This window comes from Nyctibius grandis, chromosome 11 (assembly GCF_013368605.1).
Source record: "Nyctibius grandis isolate bNycGra1 chromosome 11, bNycGra1.pri, whole genome shotgun sequence".
Lineage (NCBI taxonomy): Eukaryota > Metazoa > Chordata > Aves > Nyctibiiformes > Nyctibiidae > Nyctibius > Nyctibius grandis.
Window position 1 is genome coordinate 17,116,709 of NC_090668.1, and position 25,033 is coordinate 17,141,741.

Genomic DNA, 25,033 nt, shown 5'->3' on the forward strand with positions numbered 1-25,033 from the left:
AGGAAATCAGCTGGAGCCAGTGAAGCTGAGCAAACTTAAATATTAAATTTGTCTCTAAGTTAAGCATGAGTAATAAAAATAAACACTAAAATTATATTTTGGTTTTGGATCAGTTATACCATTGCTTAATAACACCCAAAGATCAGCTCATGGTTAAATGGGCAAGAACTGTTTTCTATGAGAGGAAAATTCATCTTAAATTTGATTTATGCCACAGTAAAGAGGCACCACGATCAGGCTGTGACAAGTTTTAGAGTTACTTCGGGCAGAATTAAGTTGTCAGCCTGCTTCTCAGTTATGGGCTTAATAAGTCTTCTCCTTCAATATATTAATTTAAAATGTCTCTACACAAAGTGATATCTGCTTTAAAAATCAGGGGTAAGAAATATGTCAACATAATACCTTTAAAATTCAAAATTGATAATCTTAATTGTTCTACATTTATAGAAAGGAAAATTAGGATTCTTGTAATTGCTGTCAGCTGACAATGTGCCTTTAATATTTTTCCTTTTGACATTTGTTCTGTTGCCAGGTGTATCTGCTTGTGTTCTGTGATCTGCTTGGCATTACTTTTATAGAAATATTACCATTAAAAGTGCTACATATAGTGTTAAATATCAGGGTGAGTGAGGAGATGTGGGTCGAATCTCTAGCTCACAACTGAGAAGTCTGGATGCCTCATCTGAGTGATATGGTATAAATACCTATAACTAAGTCATCAAACAGTCTGGCACTACTGATAATCTTGGCATGAAATTAAGCCAGGCAGGAGTGCAATATCCCAATATCCAGGGTTATGAATATTGCAGATTATGGATAGACAAAATGCACAGGGAAGACTTTTCTATACTGGCTACTCTTGCTGCACTCTATTCTTCTGTCAGTATTTCCCCAGTAAACTTTTATTCATAGGTTTGGCAGTTAGCCTTAAAATTCTGTTTCTAGCTGGAACTTGGCAGGCAGTGTCTTAAGTCAGGAAAATTATTTTAAACAAACTTTTAAAATATATGATATGTAGTGAGGCTTTTTTAAAAGTTAGAGGTGCAGACTTTTTTTTCTGAGAAAAAGGATTGGTTTCAGTGGGTTTTTTCATTGTAAATCCTCTAAACAAATTCTTAAAAAAATAAAAAATATTGTTGTAACCAATTAGAAATAGAAAACGTGAATTTTCTTTCAAAAGCATGTGTATAGATGTACTGTATGTAAATGTCAAGGACTTGTGTATTTTGAAGTGATTGCTTTTAGGGTATTGCTTTAAATTAAATGCATAATTTATCATTGTGGTGGGACAAAGCTTGTTTATGGTGTAATAAACTGTGAGGTAAATAGTATGTGCCGTAAGTAATTTTAAATGCCCATACTCCCTGTTTATTTACTTTTCCATAACCTGTCTGCAAGTCTCATACACAAGAGTCTTGGCAAATCAACCCTTTAATGAATTCAGCATAATACAGTAATTGATAAGGTTGTGGGAACAAGTAGATACCATTATGTTGTACAGTCTAGGCTCCAGGTATACTCTGATCGCATGTGCGTGTCCTGTTGGCCGAATAGCCTGCCTTATACTTCAGGGTTTGCAGTGTTAATTTGGGCAAATACCACCAGGATCACCACGAATCAGCAGGAGTGAAATTTGATGGTGATTGTGGTAACAGCTCCTGGCTTTGTGTCAGGGTCTGTCCTTCTCCATGTTCTTACAGCTTACATGTAGGCTGGAAAACAAGTCCCACCCTGTGCTCTCCCCTGTCACTTTTCTCCTCCTTAGAAACTGTAAATTTATCCAACTTCATTGATTAATTTTAATCTAGAGCTTCCGTAATTCATAGCATTCCTGCCATAGCTCTCCTTACCCTGGAATGATTTCCTCAACTACTGTCAAGTGGGTCTCCATCAAATGAACAGATCAAAAATGAAATTAGTAGGTCCTAAACTGGCATAGGTATTTTATCAAGAGGAGAGATGAGTCTAGGATAGGTACCTGACTTTTAAGAGAAATGTACAGGATTTTTTGTTTTGTTTTGTACTATTTTTTACATGAAAAGCATGATTTTAAAGCATTCAAAAATATGTAATCACTGAAGTATGATTGCAATTTCATACAGCATCAGAATATGGAAAAAAATCTTGAAAAATAAGCCTTGACAGGAAAGATTTTTGCCCATTTGACAGTGGCACCAGTGTGCCACTGTATGATCTTTGGAAGCTATTGGAAATCTCCATTGTCACAGGCATATAATGCTCATCCTTTTATCAGTGTTGCTCTTCTTTCCACTGCATGTACTGAAGTGATGCGGTTTTTGAGACCAGTTTTAAAAATCTCATAGTAAAGTATTTAAAAGCACCTTTATTTGGATGTTTGCAAATATGTTTAATAAGGTAATTTGAAAAAATAACACCAGACATATTTCCCAGAAATTGGAATCTCTTTTTCTATTATGCACCTGAGGAATTCTGCACATTGGACTCTGGCTGACCCATCACACTGTTTATGCTGGATGAGGAACATGTGGTGTGTAGTGTGAAGGTGGAAAAAAACAGTGTATCCAGGTACAAATTTTGAATAAACATTCAGTAAAGCTTGTGTGAATTCTTACTACTTTTATAAATCTGCATTAACAGCATTCCATATATTTCCCAGAGTCCGTAAGTAGGCCCAGAGATAATTAATATGTCAAAATGTCCTGAAGATTGTGTTTTCCGCTTCATACTTTGTACCTATTGTAGGTACACAAAGTAGAAAAGACAATATTTATAGTTGCAAAATAGGTGGTGGAAGAGCTCTATAAGGGGCACTAAAATCAGACTTTGGACACTGAAATGTAATTCCCAGCTGGACTACTCACGTAATGCACCTTATCCTCCTGAGGTCAGATGCTCATCTGTAAAACGGACATAACAATACATAGCCTTAAAAGCTGCAATCGCAAAGTATTAAGACTGCATATTATAATTGTCACATGAAAATGTTCTCATTATGTCTGTGACAAGATTTCTTTGCACAACTAAATGCAGGGACTGTCTGTTTAATAATAGCATTTTATGGAGAATTGTGTAATTGATTATCATTTAAAAATTATTTTTATGCTTACCAGGATATAACTTTTAAGTTCTTCATTGGGAATGTTAATATAATTGATATTTTAAAAAGGAATATCACGTTTCTTATAAAGTTTTTAAAGCATCCCATTCCTTCTTTTGTGTTTATTTTAAAATTCTGCCTTTGTCTCTTTTCCAAGCCCTGGCAAGTGTTCGCCTCAGGCTGGCTACTGAGAAAGTGGGCAGAGTGTGCTACAATTTATATTCCTTTCTTGGTTATGTTCCCTTTCAGAACCTGTGTGCGTTTCCCAAGGTCTGTGGCTTTTGAGTTGTTTGCCAGCTACACGTGCAAATCTTTAAGTTCTGGTTCTCCAGACCACTTAGAAATGGAGGGAACTGGAGTGGACTGCTAAACAGTTCTAAGTGTAGTTTCCATTTCAGATGGGGCAGATTCAGAGGAATGGAGATGTTTTGAGAGTTCAAATTTTTATATTTCCAGCTACGTATTCATATGTACTTTTAAATCTTGTGAGACAATGAAATACTGGAAACTTAGGGAGAAGTTTTTCATACTCTTGATCCTGATCACCTGTCCTGGATGACTGGACCTAAAAGCATTAGAGAAGCATGGACTTCTTGCCTGACTGTTTAGGTATCACCAAAGTTATCTGCCTTCCTCCCTGTTTTCAGGACCTAAGATCTTCTCTATGCTCTAATACTGGTGAGTGTGGAATAGTATTTACAATTGTAGGTAAGGCAGATACAGGGCTCGTATGGCTCTAGTTGGGCAAGCATGAATGAAAACCAGGGCAACTAAGTCTGGATTGTCAGGTACATTGTCAGTGATGTGTATTTGAGGGACATGCTTATAAGGGGTTTAAAAAGGGTTTCTTTCTTTGCTAGACATTTATCTTTCAAAATAGTAATTTATGGAAGATCACCCAAGAAAATAAAGCAGATTGCTGTCATCCAGAGGACAGGACAGAGGCGAACGCTCCTCTTGTAAAAGTCAGTTATGTAATAAAAATGTACCCTGGGACTTCAGTGGAGGTCATCAAAACCTGTCAGCAGTGAGCAAAGCTAGAATGTGTATTTTTTTTTTAAACTCATCTGAACAATGTAGTTAAGTCAGAAATTGAGAAATAGCAACTTAATTATGCTTTAACTACTTCACTACCGATTCCTTTTAGCAGGAACACATCCTTAGCAGTTAGATGCAGAAATAACCGAAGGAGTTGGGTATACTTAAGCAGTTGCTTTCTGCTTGGATTTGTCAGGGCGGGAACCACGATTCCTTCTCCATGCCCACAAATTCCGTGTTCCCTCTGTTACTGCGCACAAAGAAGGAAGGAGGTGATACAGACTCTTTTTGGTGCCAAAAGCCTCAGCTAGCTCATAGGTGCCAAACAGCCAAGCAACATTTCATCCCTTCCTGGATGCCAAAAGCCTCAAGTATCCCTGTTCCACCTGCCAAAACCTCCAACTTTGTCCTGACAACTCCTGCAGTGCAGGCCTGTGTTGTCAATATGAAATTTTGCAACGCACTGACAATGGAAAATCTGGATGCAGTATAGTACTGAAAAACATGCTGGGATTCGCCTTCAGTTTAGTATCAAAATGAATTACACTGTGAATATTTCCTGTGTGTGACTCTCTTGCATGTTTTGTTTTCCAAAACTTGAGTTCAAATTTATTCAAAACTGCTGTAGAATGAAAATATGTTGCAGAATTCAACACTGAGAGCTCTAAACGACATCTGAGCCCCCAGATGTATTCTTTCATGTAGCTGAATAAGTCTCTCATTTGCCTTTTGGCTCATTTCTTGCTGGTGATTCTACTGGTCTGTCACTGCTTTACCAGCTTGTGTTTCTGAAATGCTCTTTTTGTTACCAGGCACAGATTCTATTTTGCAGTCAGTTCCTAATACCTGAACACCCCTACACAGTGGCAAGGCCAAGTGCAAGGAATGGTTAATGTGGCAGAAATAATGTCAGTAACATTAAAACTAATTACTTCTAAACATCTGCTTAAAATAGCTGCATTTACTCCCAGGTGTTTTTTATCAGTCTAAAATAATGATGCATTGTTTTTTTCTCCAGGATTTTATAATTCCAGATATGTCCTTTTTAACATACAGAATAATATATAATTTACTTTGGTACTTATAAGTAAAAGATTTATTAAACTTAATGACATATGCAGTGCACAATTAGGTAATATATAATGCACCCAGCAACAGTAGAAATGCATCAGGAAATGTCTTGAAATCTGTCATAATGAAACAAGTGGAAGTTTTTCTGCTAAAATCAGGTAATGCAAGATCTCATTAATAATTCTTATTTGTCTGGAAATAAGTTTTGACTGTTCTTCTACTTGCTTGCTGCCACAATTGAAATAGATTGCTGCCACAGTTTTCCTAGATCTGTAATCTGCATTCTACACCTTACTTAGGTTGTACAAAATAGAGATGTAAATCATTTTTGTGTGTGACCTTAGCAGGGAAAGAGATTTCTAGTATAGTTTGTCACAAAGCCATAGACATAACAGCCAGAGGTAAAAGTGAAGGATAGAGTTCTGAGGCTGAACAGCATATCCAGTGATTATCTGCAGGTAAATACTTGTTCTTTCTGCTCACGGATACAGTCAGCAGTGCCACTTGATCCCTTTTCCACCAAGTGTAGTGTCTGGAAGGAAGAATCTGGGAAACGCATCACAGAGGTACTCAGGCGGGGTATTTTCCCTTCAGTGCCATAATTCCTTGTGCTACCTCTGTTTGAAGCCGTTGCAGGTATGAGGAGAAGAAAATGGCACAGTGCAGTGCTGTGCATGAAGATTAGTAAACAGCAACATAACCTTGTGCTTTGGAAGACTCTGAAAGTCAGGATAGTGTTAATAGTATTTATGGGTTGTGAAAGTGGGAAGAAGCAATAAAAAGGAAATGCTTCATCTCTGTTCAAAATACCATCAAGAATGAAATTCACTCCTGGGAGAAAGGCCAGTACTGAGCTTTAGGTATTGCTTAATTTAGGCCTTCAGTGGGACTGAAGTGGTGTTTGATACGTTCTTTCACTTGGATGAATTTAATCTGAAAAATCTAAGTTTTGTATGGAGAAATGTAGTTATATGCAATGTATTATTAAATAGCAATATGATATAGCTGTGCCAATATAACTCCTTATGGGGATTATCTTTTGGAGTTTGGCATGCCTTTTTGAATTAATACAAACCACTTCGTTAAGAAGCCATGAGAAAAACCAAAGAGCACTCACCCAGAGAGCTGCAGTGATGTCGGCATAGTAGCAGATACATTCGTAAATACTCCTGTTTAACCAAGTCCTTACTTGTTATGACAAAGTCTTGTTTTGTGAGCCATGTCATCTGTCTGTCTAGCCTTGGCCATGGTCTGCATTGGCTGATGCTGCCCAGAGGTTGCATTGAATCTCTTCTAGAACCTGACAGAGGTGGGCACCCTGCTCTGGGGAAGTGCTCAGGGGCACGTCACAGGGCAGAACTGGGGGTAGTTTGTATTGTGATACATACATGGCAGAGGGACTGTCACCTGGGGACACTTGCAGATAAACCTGAGTGTTGGGTCTCTACATTTCTTTTATTACACATTCTGTTACAGTAATTCTCATGTGTCAAATGCTGTTTACTTGGCTTATGTTTGTATTTAAAGCAAATATATATGTTAAAAACTCTGGAAAACAAGCATTTAATGTTAGAACATTTCTATTGAGAAGCTGAATCTTTGTTACGCTGAATGCTAAACATTTACATATCCAAGCCTTATGTAATGGATGTCTGAATAATAATAAAACTGCATAAACTGACCTTCGTTCTCTGGCACCACATCTCCTTTGAAGTCTACATGACCAAATTCAAGACAATTATGTCATCCTTCATAACAGCCAAACAAAAGTTTGGCCAAGAAATAATTTTTCTCCATATAACAGCACTGTGTTTGATTTTTGTAATGTGTGTCAATGTAGCTGTTGTTATTTACTGGCTGTTACAAGGGACAGTAAAAATCCCCTTGTTTTAGATTAATGATCAGGCCTGGTAACATCTGGATTTCATTTATTTTACCTCAGTGCCCACTTCTGCTATACTCAGTTACTTGAGTAGTACATTGCAAGGCAAGTATGGCCTGAAAACATACACAGACAAATAATTTGCAGAACATGGTGTTACAGTATGTGCCCATATGTGGCAGAAGCAAAACAGAGCACTGGATAGAAGAAGGGAAACTGGCATTAATATCTTCCCCCAGTCCAAATCTACCAGTGCCACACTTTCAGTAAAATTCTCCATGTACAAGGCTGTCAGCAGAGACTCAAGTTGCACATTACTGGGCCTCAGACCTTGAGGAAACCTTGGCATACTGTCATCTCAGTCTTGGAGACTCTGCCTATGTCACCAAGTGCTTCAAAACTTGTAGTTTATTTTCCCACATCCCCTGATTCAAGTGATCCTTGCCCAGGTCCATGTGCAGTGTTGTGACTTACTCTTCTCTTACTTTCAAAACTAAAGATTGGATACATAGATTGGGGTGAAATATTTGAAACTACCTTTATCATATAAACTGGGTTAATTTCTGCAGAGAACGTTACACAGGTTCTTAAATATTGCTTTGAATGCAATGCTTGCATCTAACCCTGCGTTCGCATGTGATGCTTTTGGAATGGATACAACTCCCACTAGCATAGCTGGATCCAGTGGAAGTGTGACGCCTTTTGCCATCTAGTTCTACGTAAAGAGCAGCAAATCATCTAGGCTGTGTTTATAGCTGGTTTAAGTTATTTTATCTGGATGCACTACAGCACTTGTGGCTTTACTTGATCATCTTACATCATGGGTGCACATGCGCATGTACGTGCACACATTTATGTATGTGCAGGTACAGACATACTTTCACAATGAATGTGCTTAATGTATGTATGCACTTCATCTGTTGCAAAATTAAACCACTAAAAGAAAAACACTTTCATTCTAATATGGTTCAGCAAAGTTTCACTGCTGAACCATGTTAGAATTATGATTGAAGACAATAAAAACATGAAAAATTGAAGTTAAGAAGCAAACCATGAATGCAATTCTGAGATACAATAATACTCTTTTGTGTCCAATTGCAATTAGTTCTTGATTTAATTCCTAAATGAGCTTCCAAGGTTTTGTTGGTTTAAATCATGGTCTTGATGATCATTTCTTTATTTTACTTCAATTTGGTACCATGGCGTAGACAAATGTAATATGTAGAGTTTATGAAACCAGACAGCTAGTAAATCAATATTATTTTTCTAGTAAATTACTAAGCCAGTGCAAGTTGCTTTTAACTCTTTCCCGTGGGACAAATGGTTTGAACTAGCTGGAGTTTAAATCAACACTGTGGGCACTGAATTAGCCAATGATTCTGAAGAAGGCTTTGTTGGCATAAACTTCTGCTTTGATCATCCTAGTATTTACAGCTTTTTAATTAGATACAGTTCAGAACAATGGCTTTTATCAAAGCAGTTTGGTAAGTGAACAACTGGACATTGTTCAGGGCTTTAGATGACATTCTGTCTGTTAATATCATGTGGCTGGTTTTAATACAACGATGAAGTTAGGATTATTTTAGGCATTGTCACTGCTTTGTCAAAAGAAACTAGCTATTCTAAAAGAGAGAGGCATGTATTGCTTTTTAATGTAATAAGTTTAATAATTTCTCAACATATTCACAAACAATCATTTGCCTTAGGATTACAGAGGCCAAACTTTAATTTTGCACTCATAAACTTGAAAGAAGTGTGTCTTTTGTTCATCTCGACTTATTTTCATGTGCTGAGTGATTTGCTGGGAAGCGCTGAGCTCTTTTTGCTCAAGATTGAAGGCAGTTGGTTTCATTTTCAGTGTCAGACGTTTCAGAGTTGGCTTCTGATGTGAAGTAAACCCAATGCCAGTGTGAAAATTTCTCAGGGATCTTGGCAGAGCTGGGCTCGATCGTTTCTGGAACAGTAGATTGGCCTAAGTACACTTCTAAAGCTTTACAGTAAGCGTTTGTAAAATTTGTAAACTTAGGGGAGCAAGAAAGTTAAGGAGCCACTGATGTGTTTAGACGAACTTCTGCAGTTTACTGTTCAAAAGGAGATAGCTTATCCTCTAATTAACACAATTTCTTCTACAAGCTCGAGTTTTTCGAGGAAGGGATGGAAAAGTTTGGAAATTACCAACATTTGTTAGCTGCTTAACTATGGGGAGTAGTGCTGTTATACTAAATCTGCCTACTCTTATTAATGCCTTTGAAATGTGTTTGAGTAGTCTTTAGCTCAGTTTAGCTAAGTTTAACTATTTGCCATTTCGGTTTCTCAAAGGATGCCTGTTCAATAGTTACAAATGTGGTGTGAATGCATCCTAGGTGTAACAGCTCATTCACAGAAACAGGCCAGTTTTCTCAAGTTCTGTGGTATGTGATTATTTTTTTTTTTTTTAACTGTAATATTTAGGAGAAAATCCCTTTGCCTACACAGCATGATCGTGAGTCATATTCCTTGTATGGTGCTATTTTGAAAACAGCTTTGTTTTTATTGTGTGCCTTTTTCACTTCAAGCTTGGCAGCTTTTATCTGAGTCAACTTTCTTCACGTCTGAAGATGAGCTGACTTTATCTGTGCTGTTAAATTTAAGGAGAGTTATGTATTTTTTTGCCTTTGTACCGTAAGATTTGAATTACACATCCCTTAATTTTAAATCGCTTTTGCATTTTGGAAGAAAATAAGACTGAATCTTGTTCTCGTGAGCTTGCTTAAGTTATTTCTTAGAGAAAATATGGATTACAAAAGTGTGTTCATCTGGTTTAGTATTAGGATATATGCTAATCTCCTGAGCTTCTCTGGATCTAGTCACTCATTAAAATCTTTTCAGCATTTTAAACATTTTTGTTCTGGCACTTATGGAGACTTAAATGTTTACTTGGATGCAGTTTATTTAGTAATATTTTTATCTCTTTGCCTTATGTTTGCTGACAGATATCCCTTTGGTTGGTGTTTCTGTGCACTTGTTTTTTGGGAGGGGGTGTAAAGATTCTGAAGCACCATCTGATTAAGTTGTGCCTTCCTGTGGTGTCAAAAATAAAATAGTGATGTGAATGGAGTGCCTTTGTTTATACGAGGTCTGCTTGGATGCCTGCTGAAGTCGATGGGAATAAATAGTTGTTTCAGTAAAGCCTGGATGAACTCTTCACGTTCTCTCATTTGTGATTGTATTGGGGCAGAGTAAATATCGGTCAATATTCCCTGTCACCTGAGATAAATGACTCATTGCCTCATTTTTATCCACAATATGACTTTCGTTCATAATGATGTTAATAGCTGTTACATTATTATGTTCGCAGTAGTTTATGTGCAAACTCTATCACCACTCTATCATCACTCTATCATCAATTAGAGAAATCGGTGTTTTTGTCTCAGTCGGGGTGTAATTTAGGGTTCTAAAAATCTTAATTTCTTTATGATAACTTGCCCATCGTATGTCTGACAACTCTGAGGGAACAATTATGTTTGACATCTTGTTATAAAAATCTGTGCATTTTTTTTCAAGACACAAATTTTAAATGTTGCAGGGACAGAGTAATGAAAGTAGGATGTAAATGGAACAGCTGCTGAACAATTGTAGTGAAGTCAAATAAGTGCTTGGGGAAATCCTGAATTTGATTTTCCTATGCTTTCTTCATGAAGAAAATCATAAACCAAAAAGTATTCTCTTAAAGCAGGACATTATTGAATAATTTGATTCATATTGCTTTTTAATGTTGAACTATTGTGCTAAGCTACCATGTTATAAAATGTTTTGAGAATTTTCTCTGGGAAATGTCAATTTGCTTAAACAGGATTCAATGCAAGTGAAAAATGACTTTTTTAAGGAGTCAAGCAGAATTTTGCTTTTTGTCACAAATCTTTATTTTTTATATTTATGATGCCTGGTAATAATGTTTTTGAAGCCTGTGTAAGTGAATTTAAGCTTAAATCAGTGCTCAATTGCTGTAGCCTAAAAATCACCCTGTAGCCTTTTTTCCCTGATCTCTTTCAAATTAATAGCACTTTTTGTAATGAAATTGTAGTCTTAGTTTATTTCCCTGATTGCAATTCTGGGCATACACTTTACGAAAGATTTGAGGTGCTTAATTTCTGTACTACTGCTGAGTGCAGGCACACTTGAGGGGGTAAAAAGAGACTTTCATCCTCTCATTAGTCCTGGAAATGAAACTCCTTTGGTTGGGATTTTGAAAAGCCCAGCAGCCTGCTCAGAATGTGATGCCTGGTCTGGCTGCTTGAGATCAGTTGTGTAGTTCTTACATAGTGTGTTTGATGTAGCAGTCTGTCGGCAGAAGCAATGCATCAAATATACTGTGTCTTCAAAGACTGCTTTCTTTCCCATGTAATTATTATATATTCAAATAATAAATTTGAGATACTGTAAATAAGCAGCAAAGTAATATACTCAGTACTGTTAATGCCAAGCAGTAAAACGTACCAAATCAGTTCATATTTTTTTTTCTCCTCTCCATCCTCCGTTTTTTTTCAGACCTCCAGAATTACCCGCTCTGATGAAGACAAGGAAGGCTCCTGGGATGCCTGGGGGGCCTGGAGTGATTGCTCACGGACCTGTGGGGGGGGAGCCTCATACTCCCTGAGGAGGTGTTTAAATGGCAGGTAAGCCACATGCTTACGTGTATTTATTCTTCTGCAGCTCTGCTGTATTTCCCTGTCCTCTGATGGTGTCTGTAGAGAAGCATTGCTGCTTCTGTTTCTGGAACCAAGTGCTGCATACAGATCAAGTGTTATGAAATCCTACTTTTAATATATTTTTTAATGTATTAGATAAATATCTGAGCCTTCAATCCTGATAGAACTTTAGTGTGTTATTCAACGTTTGTGGAATAACAAGAATTATTTATTTAGTACAATCAAATACTGAGAGAAATCCCTGTCCACAGTAATATAAAGTGAATGGTGAGTTACCTGTGTACGAATTAGCCTGCACTTGAACATTACTTGAAATAATGTTCAAATGCAGGCTCCTCCATGTCTTCCCTGTAGTAGAAAACAAGTGACTTACTCCACATATAGATGTATCAAATGCTGCTTTCTGTTAGGAAACTTTTCCTCTGCCAGTTCTTTCTATGCAGTGGTCCTGGTGGCCATATGTTTTTGTGGATAAGCCTCAGTGTAGCTTGAAAAGAACAGCGTATGCAGTGAAAATAATGTACCTCAGTAGTAAAGCTGGACTAATGTAGGACTTGTTGCTACAATCCTAAAAGTATGAGTAATGCAATAGGCTTGTTGTCAGGTGAGAAGAGAGCCCAACCAGCTTAGAAGCATCTGTGCTGGCATCCATAATTGCTTGCTCTACTTAGATTACTCTTAAACATTTCTAAAACTGATTATGTTTAAAAAAATCTCAACCAAATAGAAATTTAAGTTAAATGCAATGTTGCCCAGGAAGTCAATTGTTGTTAAAGAAGGTTTGTAGTGTGATACGCTAATTAAGTGCAAACTATATGAAATACATAGCTAAAGATGATTGATTAAACACCGCCTGCTTCTTTTAGCGCAAAATGCACAAAGATCTTTGAGAAAGGTAATATTTCCAGCAAGAAGCCGTGATATTCTACCAGTGTTAGGGACTGTGAAACAAGCTCAATAAATTGTAGCAATATAAATTCCACTGTGGTTTTATTAATATTTTTAATGTGTTCCCCTGTGAAAAACATGTGTTTTCCATACCTTGACAAATGTGTCGTTTAAAAGGGTTTTTTTCTGTGTTTTATTGTTGTAATGTCCAGGAAATGCATAATTGTGAAACAAAGTTTTCACATTTGTATGTATCATAAACATCTTTAACTCGCACGTTGTGATGCAATCATTCCTGCAAAAGGTTGAAATTTGAGACATGTAATATCTTGAGCTCGGAGAGCTGTACCTTCAGCTGAGCTGGTTGAACTCTTGCCCCAGGCATCCATTGCTTTTTCCTTTTTAAATGATGTTTTTCAATCCCTCACACATATGAAAGAATTTTTTCATATTTGCAATCAATTTTCATGCAAAAATTGGAAGATTTAGTCCGAGCTGTAGATTACCACCTATACATTCATGCATTCTTTATGCAAGGCAGGTCTTTTTGGTATGAAGGGATTACTCCAAAACACTATTCCTGATTTTAGAGGCATCACTAATTATAATTTCTTGTCATGTCATTTGAAATATGTTTTCAGTTCTTTCAAGGACTTGATTTTGCCATTCTTAAGAAGAGGAATCTTTTACACTGTGCAAAAGTGCCGGTCAGTTATTGAGAAGTTTGGCAAACTGTGTCCCTAAAAAAAGTGTGAAACCCACACATCCCCATACTTATGAGACCACAATAAATAATCACGACTTTATGATATGCCTGTTATTTCAGCTACTAACAGCAGACTTTGCTGAGGATCTGACTTGTCTGGATTTCAGGATTCACATGCATTGGGCACCTTAGAAATGCATGAAGTCCATGAGAATTATATTTCATTTAAAATGATGAATTCTGCTCGTGTGGATTTGGGTCAGTAAAATTACATGCTGATCTTCAAAAATATTGCATTGGTTTTCTGGAGAAAGGAAAACTTTGAGGCTGTTTTTTCTTTCCTAAACAAAATAGGAGAAAGGAAAATTAATGCTCATTAGCCCTCTGCTTGATTAAAGGATTGCTTAGATATTCTGATCCTCTTTTCCTCTGGGTTACATCCTGTGGATTAGAAGTAGATTTGCTGAAGTCAGCATAGATCAGGCTTAGGGATGCCTTGTGAAGTCTTTTTCACAAAATAAATGTGTTTTTCACAAGGTTTGCAGTAAATTGGGCTTACAGGGAAAGCCACACTTTCTTTGCTGAAGAGAGACAGCAGTGTAACATGTTGAGTCCCTGGATCCCCTTTGTATTTAGACCCTGTATTTTGAGTCCAAATTGTGGTAGGGCAGTAGGAATAAAAGTCTAATTTTCAAGAGAATAACTAGCTGTAAAACAGGCAGGATTGTGTTTTGCTGTTATGCAATGTAACTATTTTTACTCTGTTTTTCAGGAACTGTGAAGGTCGGAATATTCGATATAAAACCTGCAGTAGTAATGTGAGTCTCGCCTTTAATCCTATTTTACTTATTCAAACAATGTGTTAAAGTTTAAGAAATGCTGCTTCTTGTTCAAAATCTTATGGTGCATAATTTTCTTTCCATTATTGTTACCATTTTTAAAGATTTCAGTCTGCACAACACCACGAGGTCTCAAATTTAGCCTTCCCAAATGGACATTTTCTTTTGAAATTATAGTGCCAGTTGTGATTCAGAGTGTTTTATATCATTTATTAGGAAAGTTACACATTGTGGAGGATTAACAAATCAGTTCTCATCTTAAACTAGCAAGTGCTTTTACTGGGGGTGCTGTCTTTCAGATAAAGCATTAAACTGAGCTCCTGATCATTTGTGACCATTAATGATACGGTGGCACTTTTCACACGAGCAAAGAGTTTAACAGCCTGTGTCGCTTTCAAATATTAAATTGGATAATTACTCCTTATATTCCCTCTGTTTGCCTAAGCCCGGATCTTTAGATGTCTATATGCAAAAGCATGTAAATTTAGGTACATTAGCATAGAGAATTTCCGTGACTGAAGGTAAAGCTGGAGTTTTCACTGTACAGCTGCTGTTACTGTGATGCAATCACATTTTATTTTTATGGACACGTTTTATGAAAACCAGTCACATACAGCATACTTCATGACTTGTGCTCAACTGATTTGTAGTGATGCTTTGTGCTGTTTAAACAGCGGCTGCCTTTCACCCCAGATGTTGTAGTCTGTTTAGGGTGTGCAGCTCATGCAGGACTTTGCGATACCACTGATCAACAGACCATGTGTACAAACACAATAACTCAGGATAGTTTATGGTCAGCAGTCACCCCCTTGCACGGGTTACCTTACAGCACAATGTGACATTCATATAAAACCATTCCAGAAAAGAGAGAAGCTAGATAAGTATTTTGTTTTTTAAACTGTAGTGTATTTGATTAATCTGATTCTGGCTCTGGGAGAAAGGCAGGAATTTTCACACAAATACCCCTTAAAAGGTGAGACCTGCGGTTCCCTTGAGTTGAATTATACCCAGGCAAGAGGAGGTGATACTCATGTCACTGCCAGCCCTGTGATTTCTGCCAGCAGCAGGCAGCTGGGAAGTATGACATGTTCTCCTTAGGAGGCCTGACACTGGAAGTTGCCCAGTAAATATGTTGAATCAGTGTATCTCCTGGGAGAACTTGCCATTCCCATTCTTCAGTTTGCCACACCTACAGTTTCTCGTGTGCCAATTGGCTTCTGCCCTCCTCAAGAACAAGGCTTGCTAGCACCTTGCATTGCTCTAACACTCTGCTTCTCAGTGTTGGATGGATTTTCCACCACAACGGCTCACGGCCTAAGCTTCTGCTGGCAGAAGCTAGTGGAAGTGATTAATGAATCAGGCCCAGTGCATGCAAAAATCAGATCTGGAGACAAACCCTGTCACTTGCCCTTTCAGAAGAAAAGACCTAGCAGTTTTGTGCGCAGTGTCCTTGACTCATAAATAAAAATGTCCCATGCAAAAAATACCATCATCTTTTAAAGCTGTGTGATAAGCTAAATTGCAGCCAGCCAGTGTATACACAATAAATGAACTGCCACTGTAAAATGTTTGCTACATTCCTTATCTAGATATCTAGCCGTATGCATTGTATGCAGTGATATACCTCTGATTGCTTGATCCCATGTACTACAGCTCCCTATGCAACAGTCCAAACAAGTCATCATAGTATACTTTGTTCCTCCAGCAAAAGGACCAGAAAACTACCCAGTGTATAGAAAAAGGAGAAAGACGAGATCAATTTGGACATATTTTCTGCTGTAATCAGAGGTCTACATGTTTTTAGGATATGTAAGAGCAATTGCGGACACTGTTCATTTTATGCAGTAAAAATCTGATGGAAATGAAGGCACTCTATGCTTCAGCATAGAGAAAATTAAGATGATTACTATATCCTTTCTGAACTCCCAGGGAGCTTTTTTGGAGTCACTGGGGCCTGTTTTTTAACTTTAGGACTTATTTTAAAGCGATAAGTGGCAAGCGTCTTGTATGTGAGTCTGTTTGAATTTATGATGATTCAAATGTTAATTTCCAGACAGGAAGCTGCCTTTACAGTTTTGCTTTTGGGGCATGTCTGAAAGGGATCAGGTTTCCATTTCAGTTCCGATACAGCCAGAATCTCTCTGGAATGGTTTTTCCTAGATTATGGATCAGATAATGGAGAACTCCTGAGAAAAATATATTTCATGAGATTTCCACTGTTAATACAATTGATCTTTGAATTTGGCATCACTGAATTCAAACCCAGTATTAGACCTGACAACCTAGAAATGGAATCTTACACCTAATGTAAACCTGGGACTACTAGGCCTGTTTTGTGTTTTTTTTTTTTTTCAAATGATATAATTTTCCCCAAAGCATTATTTCTAATGAATGCTTCTCACTTTAGGAGTAAAATTTTAGTTTGAAAATTAAGATTTTTAAACTAACTTCTTTCCATATTGGTAGGTATTATTGTTAACCACATGAGACATTCGGTATATATACACTGTGTAAAGTTGTCTGCAAATGTAATTTTGCTACATGATACATTACACCACTAACATCTATATTGGGGAGTACAAATGAAGCACAACTTAATATGTGTGTCATTCTAATGAAAAGAACAAGAACCATTTTACCAGAAAATTGGTTTCATCTGGATTTGTAATAGAATAGTAGTAAGTTCATTGAACTCAAACATAGTTCCAGAATAATATTAGTGATATTTCAATCAAAAAATTAGTTCAAGGTCTTAGCAACAAAATAATTGCTGAGATTAAGGCATGTGTATACCCTGCTTATCTTTCTATCATAACTGAGATGCCAGGTGCATGATTACCTAAAACTGCGTGTATGCTTTCAGCTTTTCTTGTAGAAACTTTAGAGAAATAAACTATATAAATGATTCATTATATGCTGTTCAATGAGATTTTCAGTCTTTCTTAACACGCCTTTTCTATATTTCCATTTTTGTATATACTGTTACATTCTAATGCTATGATGTGCGCTATATGGAAGTGTTTAAGATAATCCTTTAGGGTCCTATTCATAGAACAAGTTATTTGGGCCATTTCCCCATAAATTTCACATTCTTACATGCCAAAAAGTCACTTATACATTTGCCAGAGTGGCTCTTCTACAGTAAGAAAGAACAGTATTTGTAACAGGTTTGCCTATGTTTAATTCCATTATAAACTTTTAGTACATGCAGATAATGCTCACACTTGTTCAACATATTAATCAGATTATTGTCCCAGCATCCTCTTCTTAACCAGCTCATTTATCCCATTCAGAAAATCTTGGCTGAACTGTGTCTACTTTAATCCTATAATATTTCACCTTGAGTTGCATAGTTTCTCTCTGTTAGTTTATTTATTTTATATTTATAATGCTGATGCACTGTATGGCTCTCATGGCTATGGTTTCTAGCTCAGGTATCTTGATTTTATAAGAAGTGGCCTGAAAATTGCGTAGGAAAAACATAGAACCCGAAGCTAATTTCAAAAAGAAAACAAAACAATGACTTCATCAGTTTTGGCTTGGTTTCAGCAAAATGAGATTCAAAGAATAAAACTAGACAAAGGGCTAGACTTTCTTTGGTGTCATCATTTTTACTGGGAATTTTCTTGCCATCTCTTTTGTGCTTTTTTCAGTGGAGTAATTGTTGGCAGGAGTCACAGGGTCTGATGCAACCTTCATATTTTCTACATGAACATTGCCTACCAAGATACAGATTTCCCAGGTTAGCTTTGTTTTCAAAGGCTAAGATTGCTCACTGCCAAAACTAAAGTGATACATTTCATAAGAAGCCAGCCCTTGAATGCAGTAGTTTTTAATCATCTGTCACAAAAAGAATGGGAATATATATATGTATTTTTAACCTGCATGGTAGTCATGTCTGAAGCATCTTTTTCAGATTGATCTGTCTAATAATATGTTCATAAGCCATGTCATAAACACACTTGATTCCACTACAAGATCTGTGTGCGATTATTTTGCCAACATTTTCATGTATTATACCTCATAGATATGTCTTCAGCTCCTTATGTAGTGTATGAGCCTACGAACAGCCTGGCTGTGGTTCAGTGGATTGAGTGCAAGACAAAAGCTATTGCTGAAATTAAGAAATCTGAGAAATCCCTAAATTAGTAGCAAAAGTATTTAACAAACAAGAAAAAATATGAAATATTGAGAGGGAAGAGGGAATGATGGAGTGAATTCATGTCTGAAATAGGTTAAAACCAAAAAGACACGCAAACAGGATGAGAACTGGGGCCCGTATATTGTTGTTTGACAGTGTGGCCTTGCCCACTTCCTGAACTTGCTTCACCCTTGCCTAGCTCTCCCACATCTTGCTCCCCCTCCTCCCCTCTTCCTTTCATAAAATCACAGAATGGTTTGGGTTGGAAGGGACCTTAAAGATCATCTAGTTCCAACCCCCCTGCCACAGGCAGGGACACCTTCCACTAGACCAGGTTGCTTCAAGCCCCATCCAACCTGGCCTTGAACACTGCCAGGGAAGGGGCATCCACAGCTTCTCTGGGCAACCTGTGCCAATGCCTCACCACCCTCACAGTAAAGAATTTCTTCCTAATATCTAGTCTAAATCTACCCTCTTTCAGTATAATACTGTTACCCCTTGTCCTATCACTACATGCCCTTGTAAAAAGTCCCTCTCCCTTTCTATTTTTAAAACTACCAATCATTTTTCTGACCCACTCTAATGGAATTAACCTAAAATTTACAAGTCCTTTTGTTGTCTTGATTACATTCCTTTCTGTACTTAGTTGTCTTTCTGTTTAGATTGTAAACTCCTTTCTTTATACAAATATGTATTGTTCCCAGGAAAAGAGAGATCTGGACTTGGTTGCCATCCAAATGCTGATATAATGCAAATGATAATTTCAGCCCTTTGATATCCCTTTGTGATGCTCTTTTTATGCTCCTGCTTTTGAACACAGCTCAAACATAAAGCAGGTGGAACTGGCATATGAATCCAGCTGCCAGGATCACTTTGTATTCTTTGAAGATGCCAAAACAGAACAGGAAGATGAGAATTCGCTTGCTCTCAAGCAGCAGGGAAGTGAGCAGGAAGGAGCTGTATTGTGTTGAATCGATGAGAAACATACAGTAACCACGGACTGACATCCTGACATTGTGGTGTTTGTGACTTGGCATTGCATCAACACTGAGTGATAATGAATTGTAACAACAGCCTGTCAAAACTCAGCCTAAGGCCATCGCTCTGCCTGTTTTACAGATAGCTCTTTTATGCTTTGTGATGAAAATGTAGCTGTGCGTGGCTGAATAACGCTACTTCAAAATATTACTTCTAACTTTACCTGAATCCAACTTCCACTTATTATTTTTATCCTTAGTTACTCCTCTATTTGCAACAGTGGAAGGGAACCATATGGTATCCATATGAACTCTGAAGTAGTCTCTGCTTTTTAGACTTGCTGTTGCAGAAAATGGGAGGTGACAGATAAGTCGGAGCCAAATTCTGCTCTCATTTACACCAGCGCAAACTGGGTGAATTTCTCAGGAGTGGCACTGCAGTAAATAAGGGTGGTTTCTAACAGTATTTGCTTGAGGCTTTTAGAAGCTCTCGCTTGTGGAATTTTGCAAAGGTAAAACTCTCAAAGAATTACAGTAACTGTAATTTCTCCATGTCTTATTACATCATTTTATAGTTTTTAAAAAATATGACTCAAACTAGAATTGTCACAGATTAAAAATAATACAAAATGTATTAGCATCATTCTGAGTTATTCTCACTGTAAGGTGTAGCACTGGACAGAGTTGAAAAGCATTGCTGTGAATGCTTAGTGAATTGCTCGGTGCTCAGTTGCAAAAACCCCATGTGTTGACCAGTAGAGAGAATACTGATTTTAGAAGGTATTTTATGCAGACTACAAATAAACCAGAGACATTTCTAGGTTACTGTTTCCTATGGTGAAAAAAATCTAAGGCTTTGACAAAGTATTACGCTACTGCAGTGCCAACACATCCAGATGAGCAAAATGGTGTCAGGACAACACTGCTGAGGGCAGTGGACTGGAATTTGAACCTTTCTCATCTATGTTTTAATCTCCAGTACTGTGTAATGCACTTACTGTTTTGTTAGCTTTTTTTCAGGGAAGGTTCAGTTCACTGATAAGGTTGAAGCTGTGCTCAGGTTTAGTATTGTTAGCTAATACTTAGGAATAAGTTCCAGGAGTTGAGCTGACACATCACAATCTTTCAGTCTTCTATCCAATGGAAACAAAACTTTGTTAAAATCAGCCTCACATCTGGCTTATATGTGCACTTGGAATTCTTGGAAGAGTATCCTTTCAGTCTGGCATATGGACTGTTTGACACGGGACATACTTTCAAATGAAGTCTTTAGTGAGAAATTGTTTGACACACTATAACTCCTTTGTCAGTACTTTACCAAAGTTATTTTTGAATAAATCAGTATTCATCTCCATTCCTGTCACCGTAGTTTAATATTAATATCATTGTTTGGGTGCAATGCTTTATGTAGAATATTTTAGAATATTTTATTTCAAACAGTTCTGATATTTGGTCTTTCAGCTGTGTATGCTGAGGCTCTGTACGGGAGGAGTGTGGAACTGTCTCATTAGAACTGGAAATATATAACAATAGTTATCTATTTGAAGTATATTTTATTTCAACAAAGTAAGCTTTACTGCTTCCATGAGGCAAAGGTGTTTTGTAATTAGACTAAAGGACCGAGCACTGAAAGTTCTGCTGTCTCCTCCTAATGCTCTTGTCCACTTTGTGAGCAATACTAAACAATTAATTAGGCAAATTTTTATTTCTTTATGTATAAGAGCAATAATACCTCTTTCATTACTCTGATGTATGGATTGATGAATGAGTGCAGAGTACTCAGAAATCCTTAAGTGGAGAAAGCTATTGAAAAGAGAAATATTAAATGTCAGCCATCTCATTATAGTCACTTAAAATATATAGATTCCTTTAGAAGCTAATTATTATTACAGAAGCAGACTTTAAATGTACTACATGGTGTCATAAAAACTACCATTTTTAATTATCCTCTCATATTGGTTATGTTGTTATTACTGGAATATACATGATATTCTGTTACTTGCACTGCAAGCAATGGATTAAGCAACGTAAATTGTTTTAATACACACAGTAAAACTTTGCAATAGGGCATATTTGTCATAGCAGATCAGTTCTTGAACCAAGCCTCCCTGAATAGATTCTGTGTAATTCATCAGATAACTTTATTGTAAATGCAAAGTATTCTCCTCTTAAAAAAAAAATTTCCTTTGGTTTGTTTTTAGGACTGCCCTTCAGATGTTGGTGACTTCAGAGCACAACAGTGTTCAGCCTACAACGATGTCAAATACCAGGGACAATTTTATGAGTGGATCCCTGTGTATAATGATCCTACTGCACCGTGTGCCCTGAAATGTCAAGCTCTGGGAAAGAACTTGATTGTGGAGCTTGCCCCCAAAGTACTAGATGGTACTCGCTGCAATATTGAATCCTGGGATATGTGCATCAGTGGAATATGCCAGGTATGTTCATAGTGTAAATCTAAATGTGACCTTTGTGAGACACTTTGCACATTAAGTGAGTACTTTTTGGTTATTTTTCATCTTCATGTATCAGTTTACTTTAGACATATCTGCAAGTACTGCCAAATGGATTGTGGATTAATTACCTTTCTCTTGCACACAGAAGTTCCTGACTGCCTTAATTATTGATGTTTTTATATATAAATAAAAGGACAATAAGATTCACTCACTCTTCTATTTATACATGTAAAAATTAGTGACACTAGTTATAGCTTTCTAACATCTAGTGTGTCTGTCAGGGAGTGACGAAATTACGTAGCCTTCTGTTGCATTTTACTCCTTCTCCAAGTCTTGTATCTCATGGGATCCAGCCCAGAATGGCAGGTGTGGGTGTGCATGTCTGTTGTATGTTTTACTCTCACCTCTTCATTCCATTAACTTCCCAGTTCATGCAATGAATATGCCTACAGTAGTAAAACTTTTTCAACAAGGTAAATTCCTTACCTTTCAACAAGGTAAGTCCTGAACCTTAAATTTCTGAGATTCCTATGATACATCCGTAATTTATAGATTTGAGTTCTATAGTGGAGGACCTGCCTCTGACAAAAACATTAAAAATAACAAACAAGGCTCTCACAGCTACCAAACTCTTGGCTAGTATGCCTGCATCTGGGAATCCCTTGATGGAAGAGGCATTCTCAGGCTTTTAGGTTTCAGCCACTTAAGCTAGATATTCATGTGAACCTGAAAATTGGGTCAGAAGCTCAGAGTGTCAGAACATAGTTGGTTGGCAGATGTGTAACACTTCACGTAGAACCAGATGAAACTTCTTTGTTGCCTTATTTTCATCTCCAGGCTTAGCACCTTGTCAGGAGATGTTGCATCTTTATGAGCTGACCTGACCTGGATCAGGCGACCTAGCCTCCCGATAACCTTGAGGCAAAGACAGGCAGTTCTAGCTATTTTTTTTTTTTTTTTGCATGGACCAGCATAAGATCCCAGGACTTTGTGCTGCCTTAATAACTGGAGAACAGAAATGCATGAGGGAGGGTAAAGTTCTTTGGTACTCTTTTCATGAGTATCATCATTTTTCATTTATCCTGGCAGTTTTAGTTCTAGCCAGCTGACATTCATTCAGCTGGGCATCCTGCCTAGTTCCACCCAGTCCTACCCAGGCTTTTCTCTCCATCTCCTTAGTCTCTGTATCATCACGTTTTCTGCCTCAGCTGAAAGGCTTTGGGCAGTCAGAAGCAGGTATGGGCCTTGTCCTTGCACAGACAAGGTACACGTACAGTGTGCCCTGCATGCCTGGTTATAAGAGGTCCTTGTAGGTGATATTAATAGCTTAATATAATGACTTTTGGAACCGATTTTGGATTCAATAACTTGGCACCAGTTGTTCTGAGCATCAGTCACTCAGAGTGATAAACATTAGTATACAGGGTGAATGGGTGTGTGTTGTAATTGAGAGAATTGATTGTTAATAGCTTTTTACTGGGAATCTACATTTCTAGATGTATTTATTATTAGAGTTACGCTATCGACTTTACACAGGTGGTATAAAACAGGAGAGTTATAATATTTGAGGATTTCCAGCTTTGTCCATGTCTCATTAGCAAAGAAATATTGTAATCTTAAGTTTTATGAACAGAACAATTTTACATAGAATGGATATGTTATTGCAATAAGTTTTCTTTCTCTGCAAGCGGTTGTTGCTCTCTCAAATGCCTAAAATATGTGTGACTCAAAAATGCAGGATATGGCCCAGTAAGCAAAATAGCTCCGTTATAGGGGAAAAGTTGACACATTTGGCAGAAGGGTGGTGCACGGATTACAGCAATATTAATATATGATCTGGACCTTGCTGTGGGTTTTATGTGACTTTTATGTATACTGCAGTTCCAATACCAGTCATGCCAACACACAATGCATCTGCTGCCTCTGAAACAGAAGAAGAATTCCTTACAGTTTTCCTCTTCAAGAGACCACATTTGTCAATAGTATTTCATAGTGGTATCCAACAGTGTTCATTACCCTGCACATTTAAAATCGGATATACCTCTATAAACTCTGGAAGCACTTGCCAAATAATACATTTCTTTTGCAATATTCTTAGTGATGTCTCCTCTTCTAATACAAGCTCTCACCTGGAGGATATCAAAGCCTTTTCTAGGCAGTACAACTACAGCAGCCTTTGCTATTTGTGTCCATTGCAGCACAGAAGTGTCATGCTGAATCTAACGGAGCTCTGAGTTTTTCAGAGGCTGGTGTGACTCTTGCTCAGAGCGCTGTGAGGTTTCCAGTGTCTCCGACGGTGACTTCAAACATCTACCATCTTTCATACGTAGCATAAAATTCACTTTGTCTAGAGCGAATCCAGTTTTGTGAAGAACAGTTGAAAGGTGGATGTAAAAGGGCTGCCTTCAATGTTTCTTGTTAGTATTTTGTAGTATTCATGTGTATATCTGATATCAAATGCTTGGAAATTTAAATAATCTGTTTTTAGAGTAAACCAAGTAGTGGCAGAAGAAATACTTCCAGAAGCAGGCACTGGAACTCTTTTACACTGTTGAGGAGAATCAATTTCTTTTCTCCATCTCTTTAGTTTTTTCTTTTCTTCATTATTTCTTCTAATTCCACAAAAATATTTTTCAGTGTGAGAGAACATCTTCAGGAAAAAAAAATACATGTTTAGGATGTGTTCTGTGCTGTGACTTAGGCAATTTAATTAATTTATAACTTAACCCCATAAGCTGTTAGGTGCTTTCACTTTTTTCCCTTTAAATCATTGGCTATGGCTGAGGTATTTTTGCACAAATGGAAAATTTTTCCTTTTTGAAGTCTATATTTGATAATTTAGTGCTGGGTAATTTTATTGACATAAAAATTTGAATTTGAATTCAATGAATTGAAATGAAAGGTCATTTGAATAACTTTCTCTTTGTGAACTGGTCTCGGGGCAGAGTGGAAAGGTTGGTTACTTGTGAAAGGGACTGCGGGAGGTGAGGGACTTCCTCAGAAACCGACCCTGAGCTTTGTTGCTACTCCTGTTCAAGCAGGAAAAGAAAACAAATTGACATCTGATCTTTCCTGGAAAAATATAGTTATTTAGTCAACTGCTCTTAAGAGAGAGACAGCAAAATTGTGATTCTCTGTAATTGTTGCTATAAGATCAGTCTGTTGGGTTCTGACGTATACTTGGCACAGCCTGCAAATAACTTGGCAAGTGTTTTTACAGTTAACTCATCTAAATAAACATGTTGCACTGCTGATGTGGATATCTTCA

The 25,033-nt window shown here is 37.3% G+C and overlaps 1 protein-coding gene across 2 annotated transcripts in view; it reads left to right on the forward strand.

Moving 5' to 3' along the window:
• Window positions 1-25,033, forward strand: part of ADAMTSL3 (ADAMTS like 3) — a 186,486-nt gene that overhangs the window by 73,518 nt on the left and 87,935 nt on the right. For both annotated transcript variants that reach the window (XM_068410394.1, XM_068410395.1), the window contains exons 4-6: window positions 11,598-11,725; window positions 14,125-14,170; window positions 21,511-21,747. In XM_068410394.1, the coding sequence (XP_068266495.1) occupies window positions 11,598-11,725; window positions 14,125-14,170; window positions 21,511-21,747 (411 nt within the window). The remainder of the gene's footprint in view (window positions 1-11,597; window positions 11,726-14,124; window positions 14,171-21,510; window positions 21,748-25,033) is intronic.